The sequence below is a fragment of the Canis lupus genome, chromosome 12 (assembly GCF_011100685.1).
Source record: "Canis lupus familiaris isolate Mischka breed German Shepherd chromosome 12, alternate assembly UU_Cfam_GSD_1.0, whole genome shotgun sequence".
Taxonomy (NCBI): Eukaryota; Metazoa; Chordata; class Mammalia; order Carnivora; family Canidae; genus Canis; species Canis lupus.
Window position 1 is genome coordinate 10,745,796 of NC_049233.1, and position 23,685 is coordinate 10,769,480.

The window sequence follows — 23,685 nt, forward strand, 5'->3', positions numbered from 1 at the left end:
ATGGCAAAACCATAAACAGAATACAAATTGTTAATAATACCAAACATATCGAGACAGCAAGGGAATATGCACAAACATCCAACAGAAACAGGTGCCCCATTCCAAGTTACTCTTAAGATTGAAAGTTAACATTTCAGACTAATCCTCTTCAAATTTAGCAGCAAAAACAGTAATTTCTAAAAATCTTGTATTAGGGCAGCCCGGTTGGCTCAGTGGTTTAGCACCGCCTTCAGCACAGGGTGTGATCTTGGAGACCGGGGATGGAGTCCCACATGAGGCTCCCTGCATGGAGCCTGCCTGCTTCTGCCTCTGCCTCTCTCTCTCTCTCTGTGTCTCTCATGAATAAATAAATAAAATATTAAAAAAATAAAAGTAAATAAAAATAAAAATCTTGTATTAAATTACAAAATCAATGTAGTCACCTTGAACACTTGCTTAAGAGAATCCAGACAGATTTTAGATTCTGAATTATTGACATATATTAACAACCATTTTTTCTGATATCTACTAATCAAAATATAATTTTGCTGTTACAAATGCCATCATTTTTGCTGTTTATACAAACACCCATAAAACAGTGGCAATACAAAATTTACACAACTTTGAAAAAAAGTTATCTTTGTGTATCTGAATGTACCCTAAAATAACCTCAAATAAGATTCTCAAGATCAGTTTGCATTTTTTTCCTTAAGTAAATTATAGCTATCCTTTGACACTATCAAATAAAAAGTAATAATCATTCACATTCTTAGCTAAATATAAAAGCTGCAGAATAAAAATCATCAAACCAAAATAGTAAGAATAATCTAAATTTTGTACCAAATTTCTCATCCTCCTTTTAATTTCCATGCCTTAAAAGTCAAAAGCTTCTAGGAAATGAATATTAATATGGCCTTCTTTATTCACAACTACAAAACAGAAGAGGCAGTGGAAATGTCCAGGCATTGCATTATTGTATAGAGGCTTTTTCATGATAAAAGTTACTCATATATTCATTACGTAACCTAAAAAAGAAGTCCCACTCTAAAATTCTCCTACAAATCTCTTTATTCCATTTAGTTAAATGCGTGAGTTACCTACTATAGTGTGAAATGTCCCACATAAAGCTAAAGGCAGCTTAGAAACTCAAAGCCCTCACAGTCCTGATTTAAATCTCTTCTCCAGCAAACTTCCCGGTTGGTTATTTGCCTTCTTCTGAAATGATTTCTCAATATTCTCCAGCCATCAAAAAACAATTAGGCCGAAATATGGTTGATTAATCAAAACAAAAAGATGTTCATCTTTTTCTATCTCAACAACAGTGGGCTCTCCACTGAAAATGAAATGCTGTGGATAAAACACTCTACCCAGTGCTGTTAGGTACACCCTGCTACAACACAACACTATCACACTACACAGGCGGAGCCACACTGCAAATAAATAAAACCTGTATTCCCATTATCACAACACTAGCAAAACACAGAGGTTTCCAACACTGAGTTGACACTTCATCATTCACAGAAGAACAAAATCAAATCAAAATGGGTCTCATCTTTTCAAAGTGGACATGGAAGTCGAATTAAAAGCAATGAAAGGTGGAAAACAGATTTAAGATGTCTTTAAGAGAAAAGGAGGTTTCTGGAATTTCCTACTTTTGTGGACAAAAGGACCCACAGTTTCAACACACTTACAGTTCTCTTCTCAACAAAGAATTCCTTTCCTGCACAACACTCCCCCTCCCCAATCTCCACTCTTACTTTTCAGCGTTTACTCCTATCTCTAGGTCTCTTTTCACTCACCATGGTTCCTCCTCTTCTGCACCAAAGGCTCCCTACACTTGATCCTTCACTATAGTGTCTGTGCCCTGACCCATGCAGACCTTCTGGAGCATCTCCCCATAACACGCACATTTGATTCTCACTCCTGTAGAGTCTAGCCCAGTTCTTCATCCAGCAGGACTTCTCCAGCTTCCCTTAACCCTGTTCTCTTCCCTAACACTCCATCTCATCCTTTAATTCCCAGGGCCCATCTCTTCCTTGCTCCTCTCACCATCCCCTTTCAGCCCTGTCTCTCCACCTCACTGTTTTTACCTTGGATCTGGCTGAACCTCGTCAATTAACACAATTCCCCAGTGACCCTGTCCCAGACCGCCATCACTTCTTTACACCCTCTTTTCAGCTTGTCTGGTCTCAGAATTGTCCTATAAATGCCCCACCTCTCATCTGTTTCCTTTCATCCTTCCACTACGCTTATTCCTAACTCCACCTGGTCCTCATCCAGTGTCTAATTCACCCTCCCTCACTTTAAAGAATTTACACCCATCGCCCACCCACTAACCCATACCTTCCTCAGAACCTCTCGATTCCCACACCACCGCGGGTCCTAGTCCTTCAGCTCATCTCGCTCTGCACTAGTTCACACCCTTGTCACGTCTGGCTCTTAATCACCCTCTCTCCTCTACTCCCAACTATCACCCCAGCTCTGCCCCTCCTTGCCTTCCACTTCCAACTCTTACCCCAGCATGCTAACCCTGCTACTATCCCCCTAGAAAGCTCTGGTCCTCAAACCCCTGCTCTTACACCTAACCCCAGCCTTGGTCTTCCTAACCTCATTCCCGGCCGGCTTCCTAGACACCCACCCTGGGTTTTGCCTCCTTCCTACCTCCTTGGCTGGCTTTTTCTCACTCCTCCTCTCCCTGCCTTCTAACCCTTTTCCCCCTGATTCCTCATCTCATTCTTAGACCCGTTTCCCCCCGCAGCTCCTAAGCCTTCCTTCCCTTCTCCTCTCAAGGCCCCCCCCCCAACCTAGTCGTCGCCCACCCCGCCAAAATAAAGCCCCGGCGCGCCCCGACAGCCGGCTCTCGCCTCCGCCGGCCCCCGCCCCGGGCGCCCCCAGCCCGCCGGCGCCGCGGTCCCGCCCCCTGCCGCCGCTCCTCCCGCCCGCGAGGCGCGCGCCGCCTTTGTCGCCCCTCACCCGGTGTATGAGGATTTGGCTTCTTTAAAGGGGAGGGCCACTGTGCCGGAGACTCCTGTCCCCGCCTCCGCGTCTTAGAATGGGCTCCCTGGCCGTCGCGTCCTCCCCGGTCCTCGTCCCCCCCCCCCCTGGAGCTACCCCCTTGGCTGCCTCCCCACCTCCTCCGCCCCCTCCCCGACCCCCCTCTATTTACCGCCATCATCAGCACGCGCGAGCTGTCACCAGGGCGCGAGACAACCGAACCCGGCCCCGCCCCCTGCCCGCCCATTGGCCCGCCCGCCGGAGCCCCGCCCCCAGGGCCCCGCATTGCGCCAACGGCGCAGCGCTCGGCCCCGACCCCGGCACAGCCAGCCTCTCCGAGGGTTCGCGCCACGGGCGCAAAGTTTAGGGTTAGCCACAAACGTGCGGCCGATTTGAGCCTGGCGTAAGGGGCGGCGGCGTAGAGAGGCGTCGTGAATCGCGGGTCGAAGTTTGGTTGAAGCACAGGAGAGTAAATAAGGAGGTTTCCAGACAAAGAGACTCTTAAAGGTACAGAGTCTTAAGGCCGTCCCTCCTCCTTAAAGGGCCAGACTCTCCGAGCCCATCTCCGCCCCCTTCTCCCCAGCACTTCAGCCCGCGCGGAACAGTGAAGGAATTCTCCATTAGTTCTCCGCACACTTTTTGGAGCTCCTTTAACATCTTTCCCCACTGCCAAGTGGAAGAGCTTTTCTCACTATCCTATGTTTTCGTTTTGTTCCGTTAAGAGACTTATTGTTAACTTGCGTCGGTCCGAAAGCAGCCGCCTCCGAACCCTGAGGTTTCCCGAGGCAGCAGCGTTTGCGAAAGTTACTATTGGCTACCAGACGGGTGAGCACGTGTCTGACTTTTGCCACTGAAGACCCAGGAGGGACCCAGCTGTTTGATGTAAATCTCCCACCCCACCCTCCCACAAGGAAGAGGTTCACAGCCAAAAACTTAAGAAGTTCAGATTGTAGGGATAGAGACCACAGGGAAACAACAGCGGCTATTTCTACTAGTCTGTTCTGCCCCAGAAAAGGCTTCCTCCAGAGGCTGCATTGTTCTAACATAACTCGCGGGAGGTGACGCTACCCTCCAAATTACAAATAACAGGCCAACACTGTTACATCACCCAATCACATGGCTAAAGCAGGTAAAGGCTTACATGTTAATGGACAAGTTAAAGACATAAACATATGGCTTAACAGCTACACTGGCTCAAAGCTACACACTTGTCAGTATGAAATAGAGAAGCACAAAAGCTAAAGAACAACAAAATTATAAGGGAGAAACAGTAAGTGCATCTGTAAGCATGCACCTACAATGCCTGCAGCCAAGCGTACTTAAGTGTGAAAACATGTCTAAAGGTAATTAACCTGGACATTTTAAAGAGGTTTGATGATGGAAGGAAAGGACCTGGAGATTGATTTGGTGAGGGTCTGCCATGTGGTTCAAGAGCTCAAAGTAAGATCTAAAATTTAGCGTTCCTTTTGTTGCCTATCATCTTTAATTCTTTTAAAAATCTTATATTTTAACTCCTTTAAGATTTTAATTTATTCTTGAGAGATAGAGAGGCAGAGACAGAGACACAGGCAAAAGCAGGCTCCATGCAGGGAGCCCAATGTGGGACTCGATCCTGGGTCTCTAGGATCAGGCCCCGGGCGGAAGGCGGCGCTAAACCGGCGCTAAACCGCTGAGCCACCCGCGCTGCCCATTTTTTTTTTAAAGATTTTATTTATTTATTCATGAGAGATACAAAGAGAAAGAGAGAGGCAGAGACACAGGCAGAGGGAGAAGCAGGCTCCATGCAGGGAGCCCGACGTGGGACTCGATCCCCGGTCTCCAGGATCACGCCCGGGGCTGAAGGCATTGCTAAACCTCTGAGCCAACCGGGCTGCCCCATTTTAACTCCTTTATTAGCAGTTTTCTCCCCTGACTCCCCAAAGCCCCTCCAAAATTAAATTTAAGAGATTAAAGACTGTATCTTATTCAATGTTAATTCTTTAGCAAAGCGCCTGATATGTAGTAAGAGCCACTTAAGACTTCTGAAGAAAGAGGTGTTCTCAGAATAGCAATCTAGGGAGAAAAGATTCTCAGTACCTTGAGTATGTATTGGATCAGTGGTTCTCAAAGTGTGTCCTGTGGAGCCCTGACACTTTCACAAGGTCCTGAGATCAAAACTATTTTAATAATAATAGGACATTATTTGCCTTTGTCACTGTGATGACATTTGCACTGATGATACAAAAGTAACAATGGATAAAATTACTGCTGCCTTAGTATATATCAAGGCAATTGATCAATGTACTCTTCACTGCCACTCATTCATAGGAAAAAATAACACTTGTTTCACGGTAGAAGTCTTTGATGAAATACTAAAAATTATGTTTTATATAAGTACCCATCTTTTCAATACTATTCGACGTGGTTAAATGGATGTATGAATAAAGCACTTATGTTCCTTACCTAAGTACCATCTTTTTCTTGAGGAAAAGCACTTGTGCAATGTCTCCACATTTTGAGCTGAATTAGCAACTTTCTTCATGGAATACCATTTTTACTTGAAAGAACAGCTAACAGATAAACTATATTTTGTCAGCTTTGGGTGTCTGACATATTTTCTCAAAGATAAAGTGAGCCTGACAGCACTTGTTAGCAACAATTAAACTCAAGCTCTCAAGCAAAACTTCGAATTTTTACAAACCTGTATGTGCCACTGTGAATGTAATAACTTCCCAGGGCTTTTCTGATGAGATTAGTGGTGATATTAACAAATATGATTTTTTAATCTTGTAAAAGAAATGTGTCAACACCTAAAAGATCTGCAATGTTTTCCCAACCAATGCATGATGCTTCAAAATCAGGTATCAGTGGGCAGCCCAGGTGGCTCAGCCGTTTAGTGCCGCCTTCAGCCCAGGGCGTGATCCTGGACACCCGGGATCGAGTCTCATATCGGGCTCCCTGCATGAAGCCTGCTTCTCCCTCTGCCTGTGTCTCTGCCTCTTTCTCTCTCTGTGTCTCTCATGAATAAATAAAATCTCAAAAAAGAAAAAAAGAAGTATATGTTAAAAAAAAATGAGGTATCAGTAAAAGATCCCTTCAAAGTACAAAATAGGGATCCCTGGGTGGCGCAGCGGTTTAGCGCCTGCCTTTGGCCCAGGGCGCGATCCTGGAGACCCAGGATCGAATCTCACGTCGGGCTCCCGGTGCATGGAGCCTGCTTCTCCCTCTGCCTGTGTCTCTGCCTCTCTCTCTCTCTGTGACTATCATAAGTAAATAAATAAAAATTAAAAAAAAAATTAAAAAAAAAAAACAAAGTACAAAATAAACCAATGAGTATTATTATATAACAGAGTACAAAAAGTTTACTGATAGAATTTGAGATTCCACATTGCAACTAACAGAGTTGTAATGTAGTATCAAAGAATATCCACAATTATGTGAAAAGATTAATATACTCCTCGCCTTTTCCAACTACACATCTGTGAGGTTGGATTCACATTATTCAACCAAAATGACAAATTTTAATAGACTAAATGCAGAAGCAGATACAAGAATCCATTGTCTTCAATTACGCCAGGCATTCAAGAGATTTGCAAAGATACAAAACAATACCATTCGTGTAAGTTTTTTTGCTTGAAAAAGTTATTTTTTCATTAAAATATTCATATTAACATGTGATGAATTTATCTTTAAATGAATACTTTCTTTTTTCCCATAACTTTTAATAAGTCAAATATAGATATAACCTACAGAAACAAAACCTCTTTGGAACTTAAAAGCATCAAAGAGTCCTGAGACTAAAGGGTTTGAGAATTGTGTATTAGATGGAAGCAGAAATAAAAGACTATTTTATTTTAAGATTTTATTCATTTATTCATGAGAGACAGAGACAGAGGCAGAGACATAGGCAGAGGGAGAAGCAGGCTCCCTGCGGGGAGCTCAATGAAGGACCGACCAGAGGACCCAACAGGACACAGGGATGAATCAATTACGACCTAAGACAACAGGACACAGGGATGAATCAATTACGACCTAAGACAAAGGCATCCCTAAAAAGACTATTTTAGATCATTTAAATGAGAAGGCTATGCAAAAAGGCTGTAGTGTAGTTTCAGAATTAAGAGCTTCAGTGGTTTATCAACAAGAAATGGAAAACAGAATCAGAAACACTGAGCTTGGGATGCCTGAGTGGCTCAGAGGTTGAGCATCTGCCTTTGGCTCAGGTCGTGATCCTGGGGTCCTGGGATCAAGTCCCCTGCAGGAAGCCTGCTTCTCCCTCTGCCTGTGTCTCTGCCTCTCTCTGTGTGTCTCTCATGAATAAATAAATAAGTAATCTTAAAAAAAAAAAAGCAAAACAAAACACTGAGTCTCCCTTAAAGATAAAACTGGTAACAAGTGTAATCACAATACACATGGCACCACACAAATATAGTTCAGAGACAGGCACAACTAAGGCCTAAGAGGTGAAGGGATACAGGGATGGGTATGTTCCACAAAGAAGACAGAGTTAATTCTACCCCAACCTTTTTTTTTTTTTTTTTTTTTTTTTAAACAGAGCCTCTTTCCTTTCTGGTTGTAGAAAAACAAGTAAAATCTTTTCACTGTGAATAAATATTAAAAACAGAGTTCCATGCTCCAGAGATGGGTCAAATAACTATGCTCACTGATCGGGTTACAAAAAAAATATACCTTTGCTACGTATACCTTCTTGGGACCCTCTCTCACTGCTCATTCTCTATTACAATAACATTCTTTCCACTGGGGGAGAATTTTAACCTGCCACCAAGCAGTATGACCCTATAACTAACTCCCTTTTTTCTTTAAAGGTTTTATTATTTTTTTAAAGGTTTTAAGTAGTCTCTATACCCAACATGGGGCTCAAACTCACAACCCCAAGATCAAGAGTGGCATGCTCTTCCAACTGAGCCAGCCAGGTACTCCTATAACATCCCAGCTTAAACATCCTAACCAAACACCACTACCTTCAGCACCATCAAAAAGCAAGAGCAGAGAGGGCATCCCCTTGCCTACAAAGCTTTTGACATCTATTCTCCCTTGAGTCCGTCAACAAGCCTATGAAGCATGCAAAGTGGGTACCATTATTCTCACTTTATATGAGACCCAGAAAGGCCAACTTGACTGAAGTCACCTGACAAGTTCAGTACAGTACTACAGCCAGCACCTAGCCACCTATCTCCTAAAAGCAATAGCTGCCTTGGAATACCTGTCACCTCTATGTCCCTAGCTTTGCCCTTCCTACATGACAGATTTCCAATATTGAATTCTGCCTTTGGGACAATCTAGGATATATAAATGTGTTCCCTAAATTCTCTCTTTTAAAGCCTCCAAAGAAATTTCAGCAAAATTCATGCCATTCATTCATGCCCTGATGGGGCAGGAATGGGATGGCAAATAAAGCAGAGAATACAAGAGAATTAGGAACCTTTGCCTCAGAGTTCCAAAAAAATTTGTTTTAACTTGCTAACTTTATCACAGAGGCAAGGAACTACTTCTTGGCCTCATCAATGACATCATTCTGAATGATGAAAATATACTTATTATGTCAAGTTCCATTATGACAGCATAATTATCAGATCCTACAGAATGTGGACTGTGTAATAACGGAAGAGTAACTCCAAGAGTAACCAAGAAAGCTATAAAGATTCTTCATACATTATTTACTTTTACCCATTTCTAAAAGGTTGTGTGGGGATCCCTGGGTGGCGCAGCGGTTTGGCGCCTGCCTTTGGCCCAGGGCGGGATCCTGGAGACCCAGGATCGAATCCCACATCAGGCTCCCAGTGCATGGAGCCTGCTTCTCCCTCTGCCTGTGTCTCTGCCTCTCTCTCTCTCTCTCTCTGTGACTATCATAAATAAATAAAAATTAAAAAAAAAATAAAAAATAAAAAAAAAATAAAATAAAAGGTTGTGTGCACGGATGTGTAGAGACAAAAGAAGGGAAAACCAATAGAAAGGTAAGAGCAGGAAAATAGTCCCACTTGCCAGAAACTGACCGAAAGGTCTGGAGGACTATGAAATGAAGGAGGAAAAACCCCGGATAAGACCTTAGAGGAGGAGTCTAAGTGGCAGGGGGAAGGTCTCACAATACACAAGTAGAACATTATTTCACGTCTGCTTTTTTTTTTTTTTTTTTTTTTTTTTAATGGACCTGGAGCTCAGGTTCAGGTGTCTTTTTTTTTTTTTTTTTTTTTTAAGTTTTTTACTTATGATAGTCACAGAGAGAGAGAGAGAGGCAGAGACACAGGCAGAGGGAGAAGCAGGCTCCATGCACCAGGAGCCCGATGTGGGATTCGATCCCGGGTCTCCAGGATCGCGTCCTGGGCCAAAGGCAGGCGCCAAACCACTGCGCCACCCAGGGATCCCTCACGTCTGCTTTATCTTTGCCTTCCTGCTGTTTCCCTTCAGGATCTGTTCTTTTAGAGACCCTTTTTTAGATCACAGATCTTTGAGATACTCTAATAAACCCTATAAATCCTATTCCCCCAAAACTAAACATACACATACAAAACCATGTCTGATTCCAAGGCACCTTAGGCCTCTTGGGGCTCCCCTCAGAGGTTAGGCGGCTCTAAGTTAGAACCACTACTTTACAGTCATCATCTGCTCATACTCCAGCAACTAACCAGACTCTCTCATTAAGCACAATACAGTCTCCATAATCTGGGAGGGAATAGACAGGTATGTTGTCAGATATGTTGTCTTGTTTTGTGTTTGTTTCAGTTACTGAGAAAAGATGAAATACACAGGGGGAAGAGATTTCCCTAGATGAGGCCAAGTCAAGACTGCATGACCTCTGGGATGGATAATGTAGAGATCTCAGTCTTGAATCATGGTCAAACGAGGTGACCTAAAGCCCAAGAGACTGATTTTATAATGTTCTACACAATGGCAGAGACTCACCTTGGGGGGAGAGTCCATCCGCAAGAAGAGACTGCTCAAAGTCCAAAGACACCAACCCCAGGGAGAGGACCAAACTTGTAATACAACTAGTTTCAGCCATGCCACGTGGCACTTGTGACTGGGCCTGCAGCCCAGTCCAAAGACACCAACCCCAAGGAGAGGACCAAACTTGTAATACAACTAGTTTCAGCCATGCCACGCGGCACTTGTGACTGGGCCTGCAGCCCAAGGAGCCCAGACAGCTCTAAGATACAGAGCAGATGGCTATAGAGAGGGAAAAACAATATTGGGAATTATAGGTATGAGCCTGGAGACAGTGAGGCCATACATCAGTCGTGCCTGGCTCCAGATCTACTGTATTCACATCTTCAAAATGTTCAGGCTATTGCCCTTCCTATGTTCTCAGAGTCTCAATTCCTGACACCTGGAGGGCATGCATAGGTGGGAATTTCTAACTGCTCTCCTTTACCACCCAGGATTTGACAAGAAAAATTTCACTACCTCATCCTGAAGCCTCATGAACGGAACACTTGGACACTGGGTTGGGGAAGACCTGGTGGTGGAAAGGAATGGTGATGGTGAGTCTTTCAGTATTTCTTCAGTGGAACAGGGACACCAACAGACAGCAGGGGAAATGTGACTGACCATTTGATACTCAAGATCTGAGGCAAGCAAGCAGGAGGCAGCCTGAGAAGGAGTCCAGAGAATCACAACAGCACAGGAGATAAGGAAAGAACAGCCAGAGAAGGAACCACTGATGGATAAAAGTGATGGACCAGACACAAGTGGAACATAGGGTTCCCCAAATCCCAGCATTTGCCTTCTGCCATCACAGATTTTGTCATTTGCAGGTATCACTTGTCAAATAATTTGAATAGTTCTTATAAATGGACTCTTTCTTAAAAACTTACCCTCATCCTAAGGAATAAAGTGCTAGTTCTGCTTTTTCCTAATATACATTAGAATAAGATGTAAGTATTAATATAAGTTTTCCACATCCCACCTAAAATCACCTGGCACCACACAGAGGCCCAGGTTGCCAGGGGTCCTGAGCCTGAAATTTGGTCCCATCTCTAGCCTCATCTCTTAGCATGACCTCTGTGGGAGCCCACAGCTGCCCCCCCATCTCCTAGTTAAAGGAAAACTAGATGAGTCCTACAGCTGCCCTGCATAGCTTTGAGTGTTTACATTGGCAGATTTCCATGTGGTTCTGGCAAAGGTACCCACCAAGGTGACATGTTGGCACAGTCTTAGAAATTTTCCAGTTACTACTCTTTTGGGGGTGGCTACAGATGGAGACAGGGGTAAGGCATCTGCAAGCAAAAGAAGGAGATGTAGGAAGACAAGTCTAGTATAGAAGAAAAAACATCAGATTTAAACCAAAACATATGGCATCTCTATGAACTAGCCGAGTTTAAGTTTACATTTATAAAATGAGGATCAGTTTGCCTTTTTTTCCTTAAATTTATACCAAAGCTCCTAAACTTTCATCCAACCTGAACTTTCAAAAATCATATAGTGATAATCCTAAACTACTCTTGAAAGTCCCATTCAGGCTTGCATACAAAAGCTAGATGACATCTGGACCCTTCCCACTAGTTACCAGTTTAGTTTTGGCAACTTCACTAGTAGAGCCATATTTGCTAAATGAAGAAATGTATTGCATTACCTGCCTTTTTTAGTGATAAACTTTTTTTAGTTGATGCAAAAGGCAAAGACGGACACAAGTACCCAAGTGACAGTTCATAAAGTTTGATCTGGTACTCACTGGACTTAAAACTGATTAAATGTATGCTCGAAATAAGGGAAAAAGAACAAAAGTGAAGAATACTGGAAATGTATGAACCAAAATTGTGTCTAAAAGGCAAACTATAGTTAGTAAGTTTATACTATTCATTCGTTTTTAGAAAACAGAGTCTCTCCCTAAAATGCATACATCTAGAGTCATATTTACCATGCTCAACCTCTGTATATTTTCAAGAATACATTATATTCAAAATGCTGTCTCATCTCACAAAATATATGAGGTAGCCTACGGAAAAATACAAACAGATAAAGCTGGACAAGAGCAAATATAAATCTGAAAGCCAAAAACTATGCATTTTATTGTGTGTAAATGACATCTAAAACACACCTCAGTTAAAAAAGCAAAAATAGGAAAAAGAGCCAAACAAAAAAGCCAGGGACAAAAAATGCAGCCAGCAGGTCCTGCAGTTATAAAGTTAAACTGAGCTTCCCGCCAGCCAAAGCTACAAGGGAAACATGACTGCCTCCTGATTCTTGTTGCAGAGGCTTTAGATCTGGGTACCTTCAGTGAGGGACAACATTGTAGTATGTACATTAACATGTTTCCTAAGACCATCCCTGCCTGTATATATCAATGTTAGCACAACTGAACATTTCTACAGCAGGAGTCAGGTGGGCAGGCAATGTAAGTCCAATGAGCAGCAAGGAGGCTTAAATGAGATTAGGACAAAGAGCTCAAGAAGCCATGAACCCTTAAGCAAGAGGTGCAGAACTGACTGCCCAGTGTGAAGAAGCCAGCTAAACTCACAAGTGGCTCTGGCATCTATCCTAGCCCAATTGATTCACAAAGAGCTTCATTACAGGGGTTACTCTGCAAAATAACCACCAAGGGCCCACCTGGGCACATCCATTGAGCTTCATGCAGCAGAGGGGGCCTCCACATCCATTTTCTCCTTCATTTTTTAGTCACAGAAGCCCCTGAGTTTTAACTGGACACGTGGCTACCCAAGTAAGAGGCTATATGTCCGAATGTCCCTTTCAGCAAAGTGTAGCCACGCTGATAGGAGAGATTCCAGGTCATACCCTTTAAAAAGAAACTGCTTTACTCTCTAGACATGGGGCTGATGAGTCTGCTTTGACCTTGTGGGCAAGATCAACACCCTAAGGTTGGCTGAACAAGATAAAAAGAAACTGAGGTCCTGGTGACCGTGTACAGTTAAACCTGCCCCAGACCACCTGATTACGTCTGTACTATTAGAAGAGAGAATAAACTTCTACTAGGAGCCATTATGATTTAGGTCCTCTTTGTAATAACAGCTTAGCATGTGGCTTAACCTCATTCACAACAGAATGGAAGGATGCCAGAGGGAGACTCCAAAGGAGTCCAGCAACACCCTAGAAAGGTTAATTCACAATTCATTTCAGCAAACAGGTCAGGAAATGATAGCCATCACACCAAGTTATGCCTCTTACTCCTTCTCCAAGAAAGGCCCAGCTGCATCCCTGGAGTAGAGGAAAAGGCCTTTATTATAGCCCAGCCCAGCCCAACCCGTCCACTGCGGACCTAGGCCAAATCCTTGATATTTGGGAGACAAAGACTGCTTTCCCCACCAACACTAGGCAGGGACAGCCCTGTCCTACCTTTTCCCCTAAAGCAGGAAAGCTCCACACTTCTCCACTCTTCATAATTACCATTCTTGAGAACAGGCCAAGTCCAGTAAGGCAGACGTAGGGTGAAGCAGCTGCCGGGGGGGCTGTGTGTGAGGGTCAGGGGAAGGGAGTCCAGAGCCCCAGAACAAAAGTCACAGCTGGGAAGAGGGAGAGAAGCCTCCATGTCTGCCCTGGGTTTCTGGAGTCCAGGGACCTCAGGGTGCAGCACCTGCTCCTTCTATGCAGTCCCCCTGGTGACAGAGCTGGTCTGGGCAGCTGCCAGTCACTAACGAATCCCAGCCACCGGCACCTGCTGCTGCTTGCGGATCTTATTGAAGAGTTCCATGTATTGGACCATGGTATCTGCTGGGCCGTAGACAGCATCATGTCTGTTCCCAAACACTGCTGGGGCTCCTGGCGTGTGGCTGCCTAAAAAACTCTGCAAGAACTCGAGCAGTAGGCTCCAGCAGTCGCTAGCTACCACACAGGGGCCATACTCCACCTAGGGCCAAAAGAACATAGAACAAGGGTGAGTGAGGCAAGGACAAGGTCTTCTGCTTCTCTTATACCTCTTACCCCCTGCTCCTAAATTCTCCAGCCCCAAACCAAAGACAAACACCTTTTAACACAGTGTTGCTCCACAGGAAATACTCAACCCAAACACCTGGGATTCCATATACCCAGCATTATTCCCTTTAGGCATCTCTGGCATTCTCATCTCATCTTAGGAGTTATCAACCTACAGCCCAACCCACAAGACCAAAAGTCCCCTTTTGATACAGGCCCCTTTTGATGATCTCAGAACTGTATAGTCCCTACTATGCTGCATTAAGATCGAAGGAGAGCTAGAAAAAGTCTGAGAGAGAAAATGAAGAATGAGAGAAAAGTAAGGATGTGTGTTTGTGTGTGTGTGTGACCAGAGAGAAAAGTAGACACTAAGTCTCTTTAAGACCAAACATTACCCCCAAGATAGACCCCACCTAACTCTAAGAAGTAATTTCCCAACCCATGTGGCAGGGGCCAAAGGAGATACACCTTAGACTTTCTCATTCCTTTTTCCTAGTTTTTCACTGGAGGGATGGCAAGAAAAATAACTAGTAACCATAAGGAGAAACAAGTAAAAAAGAGCTGGGATGTATCTGTACTAAAAAAGCTAGAAATGTGAAGGATAAGCAGACAGTGGGTTCCCAGTGGGACTCAGCTAATGCAAGGTATATCACAAGCCAAAAGAAGTCAGGAAACTTTGGTCCCAGAGGTCACTGGAGTTTCAGAGCAGTAATCACTACTAAGGCCCTTTTCTCCACCTGGAATGCTTTGTGGGCCTCATCTATTCCCACATCTCTACATTATAAATCCCTCTTTACATGCTACTCCTGCAGAAAGCATCCCAATCCCCAAAGTCAGCAGTGCTCTCATTGGCCCAAATTCCCAAAGCAATTTGTGCCTGGGAATGCCTTAAAAATTAACTTAAAAAACAGTCGGTGTGTTTCAGATTCACTCATTTTCTCAATCACACATTTTCAAAAAGCAGGCCCTATAGCTTACTAATTTTTTTTCTCCTCACACAGAGCTGGGCACATAGCAGACTGAGGAATTTCACTGGTTCCAAAGCCAGCTACTGCCACACTCCCTCTTTGCGGTCTCCAACATATACCTCAGAGATGGAATCACCACACAAACTTCTTTCCACCATGAAAGAAAGTTGACAGCATATCAAAAGGAAAGGCTCATCTCTGCTACAGAACCTTTGAGACCTATCTTAAAGTATACCATGGAGAGGGGTGTAGTTACATGATTTAGGGCCCACCACCCAAAAGTTACCTGTACACTGTCTCCCCCTGGTTTGCTCCAGTCCTTGTGACAGGTGACCAGTTCCTCCACATCACAATCAACCTGTCTCCCTTGGCTATCCCTTCCCTCCTCCAGCAAGCCAGCCTTCCTAAGCTTTCTGCCACTGCAACCCCAGCTTCCCACTCTCACCCTGGGCCAGAGCCCGAAGGACTAAAGAAAGGATAAAAGATGCAGAGACAGAGAAGCACAGATGCTCTGGGGACAGGATCAGGAAGGCATCAACAGCGGTTTGCACTCAGAGGGACGTGGAAATCCACCAATCCCTCTGCTGAGCAGCCCTTCAGCATATACTGCTCCTTTTCCCCCAAGGTCTTACCTCTACAGAGATGCCTCGGGCACTGGGCCCCATGGTGACTGTGCCCACCTTCACTAGGAAATCACAGTACTGGTAACGGGTACCCCGGGTCTCAATCTTGCTGGCCTTGGCACTCTGGAAAAAGCCCTTGAGCTTCACCATGAGCACATCGAAGTTGGTGTCGGCAATAAGGCAAGGGCCATTCTCAAAAAGGGCGAAGCAGCTCAAAGGGTACTCTGAGTTGTGCATCACGTACATCAGTTTCCCGGCCTGACCTACAGGGACAGAGAGCCTATCAGCATCAGGATCTTTGTTGGCAAGCCTCGGAATAGTCAAATGCATGGAACAGGGCCAGATGGCAATCTGCCACTACCTCAGCCATCTTGGAGGGCAATGGAGGGTAATCCCCTCACCAACAGTCTGTTCCACAAAGAGGAAGGAAGAAGAGCAGTGGGCAAGGCAGTATGTGGTAAAAGCTCATTCCCCAGGAAATATGAGGAGCATAAGGGAACTTCCATAGCACTGGTAAGTTTAGTTCTTGAATGATGGGCTCCACAGATGGGTGCTTAATGATGACAATCAATCACCCACAGAGACTTCCCATAGTCTTCTGTATAATCCTATGTTATGTAATAAGGAAAATAAGAAGTAATATTAAAAGCATTTGAGTATACAAAAATGAAGCAAATGCTCTCTTCTCTGTCCTTCCCTTTCTCCTTTGGCCTCCTTCCTGATATAAAAGAAGAGGCCCCACAGAAGCAGCAAAGGGGAGTATCTGAGCTTGAGGCTGGAAAGGAAGGCCAGAGTGAAGCTATGGTAAGACTTATTTTCCATGCCTCAAGAAGTCTGGACTTTACCCTGAAGGTAATGATGAACCCCTGGAGTGCTATAAGGCATCAGCTGACTTGGGAAGCAATCAGCACTTTCACAGAAAGAACTCAGGATCTGGAATCAGAAGGTCTCATTTCAAGCCCCATCCAATCTTTCCAGTCTCTGAGAAATGAGTTTTCTCATTGATTACTACTAGAGATTTACTGCAAGAAGGAAAGCTACATATATTTGGTTAACTGAGAAATAGAAAGCAAGATCCCCTGTTTATACACTGTAAGAATTAATGGATACACTACCACAATCCCAAGTATTCATGAAGACTTAGCTATAAAGTATTTACTAAGTACTTAATCATCCCAAACATCGTGCTAGGGTTTAAGAGGCATGCAAGTAGAAGACTTAGTACCTGACCTCAGGAAACTGACACTCTCATTAGAGACAATAAGACAATAAAAAACTATTAAGGAGATAGTAAGACCAAAACGCTTATGTGGGATAGACCAGAAATCTTTTTGGAAGGAAGAAAAGACCAGAGCAGGAAAGGATCAAAGTGTGCAAGAGTCAATAGGAAAAACTTTCGTGGAGAAAATAGCACCTGAACTATGATACAAAGAGAAGGTAGGGTTTGGCCACATAGAAAAGGAAAGATATTCTAGGCAAGAATGAGAGCTTAACAGTGGAAACGAGATGGGGCAGAGAGACCTTTACATAGGCCTCCACTCTGCTGCTACTTCCAGAACTCAACAGGCTCTGCACCAACCTTTCTCCACATCCCTCCTGACCACTTGTGCCAATGGGTACCTTTTACCTCCTGCTAAACCCAGAGCAAAACATTTCAACCCTGAAAAACAAACAACCCAAAGCTGATCTATCATTCATTCTGTTCTTGTGCAAACTCACTGTAATTACCGAATTCATACTACAGGAGTCTGCAGGTGCTCTTACTGTCTTGAAAACATTTTGAAAGTCAACTAAGGTTTTTTTAATGAAGAAGGCACTGTCAACTGTTTGTAGACAACAGTATTTTTAAAATCACAATGAAGTATCTTTGTATCAGCACAAACTTTTTTTTTAAGATTTTATTTATTTATTCATGAGAAACACACACACACAGAGAGGCAGAGACACAGGCAGACAGAGAAGCAGGCTCCACGCAGGGAGTACGACGTGGGACTTGATCCCAGGTCCCCAGGATCATGCCCTGGGCTGAAGGCGGCGCTAAACCGCTGAGCCACCTGGGCTGTCTGTATCAGCACAAACTTGTGAAGCAAGCAAAACCAGTGTTACTGTGCCCCTTTGACAGAGGAAGAAAATGAAGCCAGTAAGTCTGGACCAGCAACAGCAGCACTACCACCACCACCTGGGAACTTGTTGAAATGCAAATTATCTGCCCCAGCCCATACTTACTGAGTGGAAAACTGTGAGAGGGGCCAAGCAATCTGTTAATGAGCACTCTGGTGATGATAATGCTGGTCCCTATGAAACTTGTGATCTAAAGCAAGGAGCCAGCAAGGAGCAGAACTGGAACTCCAATATAGGCCTTCTGCCCTCAAGTTTATTGCTCCTTCCATTCCACCCCACTATCTGCCACAAATATGTCCTCTCCCCGACTAGACTGTAACTCCTTAAAAATTAAAGGTCAGAATAGGAAAACATGGCTCTACAATAGATAGTTTCATAAACATGGTATGCCATCGTCTATCTATGCACAAATGTTTTGTTTTCCAGATGATTTTGGAACTGTTATCTGTTTTTTATCCCACCTTCTTATTGAAGAAGGCAAAACTACCAGTAACAGTGTCATTTTAGGGATCCCTGGATGGCTCGGCAGTTTGGTGCCTGCCTTCGGCCCAAGGCGTGATCTTGGGGTCCCGGGATTGAGTCCCGCATTGGGTTCCCTGCATGGAGCCTGCTTCTCCCTCTGCCTGTGTCTCTGCCTCTCTCTCTCTCTCTCTCTCTGTCTCTCATGAATAAATAAACAAAATCTTTAAAAAAAAAAAAAGAAAGAAAAAAAGTTCATCATTTTACTGATGATGAACCTCAGAACTCATATTTATTACTTACTATACAACACAACCTCAGTTCTAAGTGCTTTGCACATAGTAACTAATTAATTAGCACAATAACACTAAGGGATCAGTACTATGATATTTTCATTTTACAAATGACAGAACTGGGGATGCCTGGGTGGCTCAGCAGTTGACCATCTGCCTTTGGCTCAGGGCGTGATCCCGGGACCTGGTAAGCCTGCTTCTCCCTCTGCCTGTGTCTCTGCCTCTCTCTCTGTGTCTCTCATGAATAAATAAATAAAATTTTAAAAACAAACAAACAAATGACAGAACTGTCGTGGAAAGATACAGAAACAGAGCCCATAGCAAATAGTTTCATTAGAGGGGATTTAATACAGGGAATGAAATACCAAGGTTGGAGAAACCAAAAAAAAAAACAAATGGTGAAACCACCCAAATATTAGCAGCAGAGCAAGCTACTACCATCCGTAAAGCTGGAAGGAAAAAGAGAGGATGTACTGCCATTAGAGCCAGACACAAGGGCCAAACAGCAGGAGCTAACACCAAGGAAGAGACATAGTCATAGCCAGAGACACCACCCAAAGCAGGAGAGATCCTGTACTCTCCCTGTCTTCAGTCCTCTAACCTTTACCAGTGCCCTCACTGGCCAAGAGTGACTAAAAGGGAGCCTGGCAAATGTCTGCAGGAGAGGTCTGGGGAATGGATTTATGGGGAAACGGGCAAATGACTGGCATAGAAACAGTCACAGGTTATGGGACTTCCCTAAGTTGCAGTTGGTATGTGACCAGAACTTAGTTCTCTGGTTCCATGATCTAGATTCCTAATCACTGTGCTTTGGAAATGTCCTAGGTCAAGTTACTGCAGAGCCAAGACTAAGAGAATCCAAGTTCCTAACTCCTATACAAAGGTTCTCTAACACAGGAAACAACAGATGTTGGCAAGAATGCAGAGAAAGGGATCTCTGGGTGGCGCAGCGGTTTGGCGCCTGCCTTTGGCCCAGGGCGCGATCCCGGAGACCCGGGATCGAATCCAACATCGGGCTCCCGGTGCATGGAGCCTGCTTCTCCCTCTGCCTGTGTCTCTGCCTCTCTCTCTCTCTCTCTGTGACTATCATAAATAAATAAAAATTAAAAAAAAAAAAATGCAGAGAAAGGGGATCCCTTTACACTGTTGGTGGGAATGTATACTGGTGCAGCCATTCTGGAAAGCCATATGGAATTTTCTCAAAAATTTAAAGAAAGAAACTACCGTACACCCAGCAATTGCACTATAGGTATTTATCCAAAGGATACAAAAATACAGAGTAAAAGTGGGAACATACATCCTGTTGTTTTTAGTAGCATTATCAACAATAGCTAAATTATGGAAAGAGCCCAAATTTCCATCGACCGATGCATAGATAAAAAAGATGTGTTGTGCAAACACACATAGAGAATGGAATATTACTTGGCTATCAAAAAGAATGAAATCTTGCCACTTGCAACAACATGAATGGGGTGCATACACGTACACACAGAGTGGAGTATTACTCGATCATCAAAAAGAATGAACTGTTGCCACTTGCAACAACACAGAGTGTATTATGCTAAATGAAATAAATCAGAGAAAGACAAATACCAATATGATTTCACTCATACATACAATTTAAAAAACAAAACAACTGAATGTATGGGAGAGGAAAAAAGAGAGAGAAGCTAAAGCATAAGAGACTTAACAAGAAAACAAACTGAGGATTGATGGAGGGAGGTGGGTGGGATCTAAATGGGTGACAGGAATTAAGGAAGACCGTTGTTATGGCGAGCACCTGGGATTATATTTAAGTGACAAATCACTAACTTCTAAAACCAATATGACACTTAATGTTAACTAACTAGAATTTTAATAAAAGTTTAAAGAAAAAAAAAAAAGATTCTTTGCCTCCCTACCATCACCACCACCATCCACAGCCCATCTTAATATATCAAAAAAAAAAGTTGATTCAATGGTCAAGGTCATGTCAATGAGGTATCTAAGGCTGCTGGCTAGGTGTGGGAATCAGACTTCCTGCAGAAAGTTCTAAAAACTCTAATGTTATGAAAGAATCATACACTTCTGAGCCTACAAGGAGCCTCTCCCAAACTTAAGAGTGCATGAAAAGATCACCAAGGGAGTTGGTTGAAGTATAATTATGAAGCCTGTAGCACCAGTCAAAGGATCAGGATTTAATGGATTCGGAAACATCTGCCACATGTTCAAGAATGCCACGCTTAGGAAATGAGCATAAAGATTTCAATGAATATGAATGTCAATCAACTGCAAGTGAGGGTCCAGTCACCCTGCAGACCCATCTCACAGACCTTGGCTGCCAAGAGTGGAGGCAGCTGTATGGTAGGTTTCACAATCCACACAAAATGTTCCTTGCTTCTCTGCCCCAAGCATCTCCAATTTCCGAGTAAGGAGCTCCACCGTCTGCTGGACACTCTTGCCCTCGGCCACAGGCATCTGGGATACACTGAAAGGGAAAAGACCAAATCATAAGTATTCAGAGGCATATGCACACTCATTGAGCCAATCATTCACACACAGAATCACAGCTCCTCAGGGCCAGGAGTTATCTTAGAGACCATGTATCCTGAACGTCTCTCTCATTTTAAAGATGAGGAAATAAGAGGCTCACAGTTCCTAACAGCTCCACTAAGAACTAGAACACAGGTCTCAGGACACTCCTACCAACTTAGTGAACTTCCTATCACAGCAGCATTTTCCAACCAGGACACGTGTGCCAACATTCAAGCAGTTTTAGGTGGCACACAGAGTAATCCATAACACTGATGTCCTTTGCAATTCCTTCAGTTCTGCCTAAATTAGGAAAATCTGTTTGAGGTTAGTATGTTTTTACCAATTCTCTAACATTTTGAAGGTGTGTTGTCCAGTACAGTAGCCACAAACCACATGTGGCTATTTACACTTAAACTAATAAAACAAGTTAAATTAAAACTTCAACTGCTCAGCTGCACTACCCCATTTCAAAGGCTCAATAGCCACATGTGACCAGAGGCTAGTATATTGGACAGTGATGTTATGGAACATTTCCGCCAATATGGAAAATTCTATTCAACAGCCCTAGGATCAAAGAGAAAGCAAGCCTCAAGTCTGTAATCTTTAGGAGTCAGAGGCAACGATATGTACAAAAATAAAATCAAAACAATGAGATAAAAATGTTATTTCCAAGATTCCTTCTATGGTAAGTGAAACCGACCTCCCCTTAAGAGTAGTAGGTAACGGGCAGCCCGGGTGGCTCGGCAGTTTAGCACTGCCTTCAACCCGAGACCTGATCCGGACACCTGGGATCGAGTCCCGAGTCGGGCTCCCTACATGGAGCCTGCTTCTCCCTCTGTGTCTCTGCCTCTCTCTCTCTCTCTCTCTCTTTCTCTGTCTCTCATGAATAAATAAAATCTTAAAAAAAAAAAATAGTAGTAGGTAACAATCATTAAGCACCAACCACGTGCCAGGCAGTGTCCAAAAGGCCTTTAGACAAATAAACTATTTGGATCCTCACAACGGCCCTAGAAGATGACTATTATTTATCTCCTTGTAATAAGTAAGGAAACTGAAGAACAAAGAGGTTGAGTAACTTGCACAAAGTCACATAGCTTGGTGTGGTATAGCCAAGATTCAAAGCCAGGCATGCTGGTTCCATGTCTGTGTTCTTATTCACTATACTAGATTGCTTCCCTAAACAAGTAGTTGCCGGTTAAAATGCTTCTAAGAAAACTAAACAGATTCAAAAAAAAAAAAATTCATAAATACTTCAGGTGGTACACTTAACTAAACAAAAACCATACATATTACTGAATTCTCAAAGACATTACTTTATGATCAATCAACCACAGAGGGAGGGAGGAAAGGAGGGACTACTGCTGTTGCTAAAAATTGTCCCTACTCTCCATCAGAAGATGAACTCAGAAGCAATGGATAACGTGCCTTTACTGACAAACATAAGAGAATATCTAAACTGACGTTACACGGGTCCGAAATACCAGGAGTGTGATATACTTGCTAAGGGTCCCAACAGACTGAGGGCCCATTCCATCTTTCTGTCTTCTGCTGAAAGAACAGGGGCTTTCAGGTTCCAAGCCTCTATGCTGCAAGCTTTTCCTTCCAACCCTCATACACTCCCTTACACTAGAAAACTTAGAAAAGGCTTAAAATATCCATTGCAGAAAACACAGGTGCAGTAACCGACAAGCCTACAAGAACCTGAGCTATCAGAAAGACTAGCTCCAGGGATCCCTGGGTGGTGCAGCAGTTTAGCGCCTGCCTTTGGCCCAGGGTGCAATCCTGGAGACCCAGGATCGAATCCCACGTCGGGCTCCCCGCATGGAGCCTGCTTCTCCCTCTGCCTATGTCTCTCTGCCTCTCTCTGCCTCTCTCTCTCTCTCTCTCTCTGTGTGTGTGTGTGACTATCATAAATAAATTAAAATTTTTTTTTAAAAAAAGAGTGGTTCCCACAGGCTCCAGCCCTAACTAGAAACGTGCTAATACTTACCGGTACTCAAAACAAAACAATCCCTAAAATCTAGCATTTTCTCCAAGAGCATTAGGCCCATACCTTTCTCTGCCACCCCACTTATATCATGTTGAGAGATTAAAAGTCCATAGTAATTAGTTACACCAACCATACAATTAAACATAGTAGGAAACGAATTCTGAAGAGGTGACGTGCCTAAACCCCAATCTACCTCCCAACAGCTGCTGCTGCTTATTTTTTTTTTTTTTTTCCCTCTAGACCGAAAATCTTAAGACGGCCGCACCAGAACCAGACACGGGCCGGTCTAACTGCATTAAGTGGCTGTAGGGAGGGGCAGGAGAAAATCTTTAAAAAAAGACGGTTTCCTCGTTGCCTATCCTTTACCTCCTCTAGCTACGCCTGTAGATTGGGTCCTAGTTCGGGCATCCTTAATTTCCACCTCGGGCAGCCCTATGGCCTCCTGGGAAGGAGGAACACAACCACTGATGGGCTCCTGGGACAAAACCTTTCACCTGCCGCCTTTCAGGACGAAGGGAAGTGTCTCCGAGCAAACAAGCGCGGAGAATCTGCAGCCCTCGCAGCGTCTCCATCACCCACACGTTCCGAAGATATCTTATCTTCATCAGCTCATGGGGGACCGCGGTCCCTGGTCCCGGCCCTCCTCCCGGTACACTCCGGGCTCCGGGGCCCTTCCCGACCCCGAGCGCCGCCCAAAAAAGTCCCCTGCGGGCCTACCAAGTCACTCCCATGGTATCGGGCCAGGAGGATGGCAGGAACAAACAATCGGATCACAGTAGTCTCTGGCCGCCCACACTAAGTGAAGACCCCTAACGAAAGCTTCGGCCGAGGGAGGTGCTCCGGAAATGACGCAAAAGGAGAGCGTCCAGTCGACGCGCCCA

General features: G+C 44.0%; 2 protein-coding genes and 1 long non-coding RNA gene across 5 annotated transcripts in view; 1 reads left to right on the plus strand and 2 right to left on the minus strand.

Annotated features, from left to right (window-relative positions):
- USP49 (ubiquitin specific peptidase 49) overlaps positions 1 to 3,072 on the minus strand; it is an 85,771-nt gene extending 82,699 nt beyond the window's left edge. The window contains exon 1 of the mRNA XM_038554029.1: positions 2,953 to 3,072. The gene's annotated coding sequence lies outside the window, so the exon portion shown is untranslated. The remainder of the gene's footprint in view (positions 1 to 2,952) is intronic.
- Positions 3,073 to 8,355: 5,283 nt separating this feature from the next.
- Positions 8,356 to 19,276, plus strand: LOC119874162. 3 transcript variants are annotated; one of them, XR_005367695.1, is made up of 6 exons: positions 8,356 to 8,653; positions 8,878 to 8,927; positions 10,350 to 10,724; positions 14,838 to 15,940; positions 16,158 to 16,231; positions 19,126 to 19,276. It is a non-coding gene; the product is annotated as an uncharacterized LOC119874162 (long non-coding RNA). The 3 variants fall into 3 exon arrangements; XR_005367696.1 differs by lacking the exon at positions 14,838 to 15,940 and having other exon boundaries at positions 8,513 to 8,653; positions 19,126 to 19,266; XR_005367694.1 differs by lacking the exons at positions 14,838 to 15,940; positions 16,158 to 16,231; positions 19,126 to 19,276 and having other exon boundaries at positions 8,385 to 8,653; positions 10,350 to 10,827.
- Positions 13,129 to 23,674, minus strand: MED20 (mediator complex subunit 20). The gene is made up of 4 exons (XM_038554044.1): positions 23,522 to 23,674; positions 20,613 to 20,767; positions 15,437 to 15,690; positions 13,129 to 13,771 (listed from the first exon to the last, which is right to left on the minus strand). The coding sequence occupies exons 1-4, from the start codon at positions 23,533 to 23,535 to the stop codon at positions 13,556 to 13,558; spliced, it is 639 nt and encodes a 212-aa protein (XP_038409972.1). The 5' UTR covers positions 23,536 to 23,674; the 3' UTR covers positions 13,129 to 13,555.
- Positions 23,675 to 23,685: the final 11 nt, after the last annotated feature.

Bases quoted from the DNA above. Each gene is read 5' to 3' on its own strand.
- MED20 (XM_038554044.1), bottom strand. The intron at 15,691-20,612 runs GTCTGTGAGATG...CTGTCCCTGTAG, and splicing joins CTCCACTCTTGGCAGCCAAG to GTCAGGCCGGGAAACTGATG. The intron at 13,772-15,436 runs GTAAGACCTTGG...TTTTGGCCCTAG, and splicing joins CCCGAGGCATCTCTGTAGAG to GTGGAGTATGGCCCCTGTGT.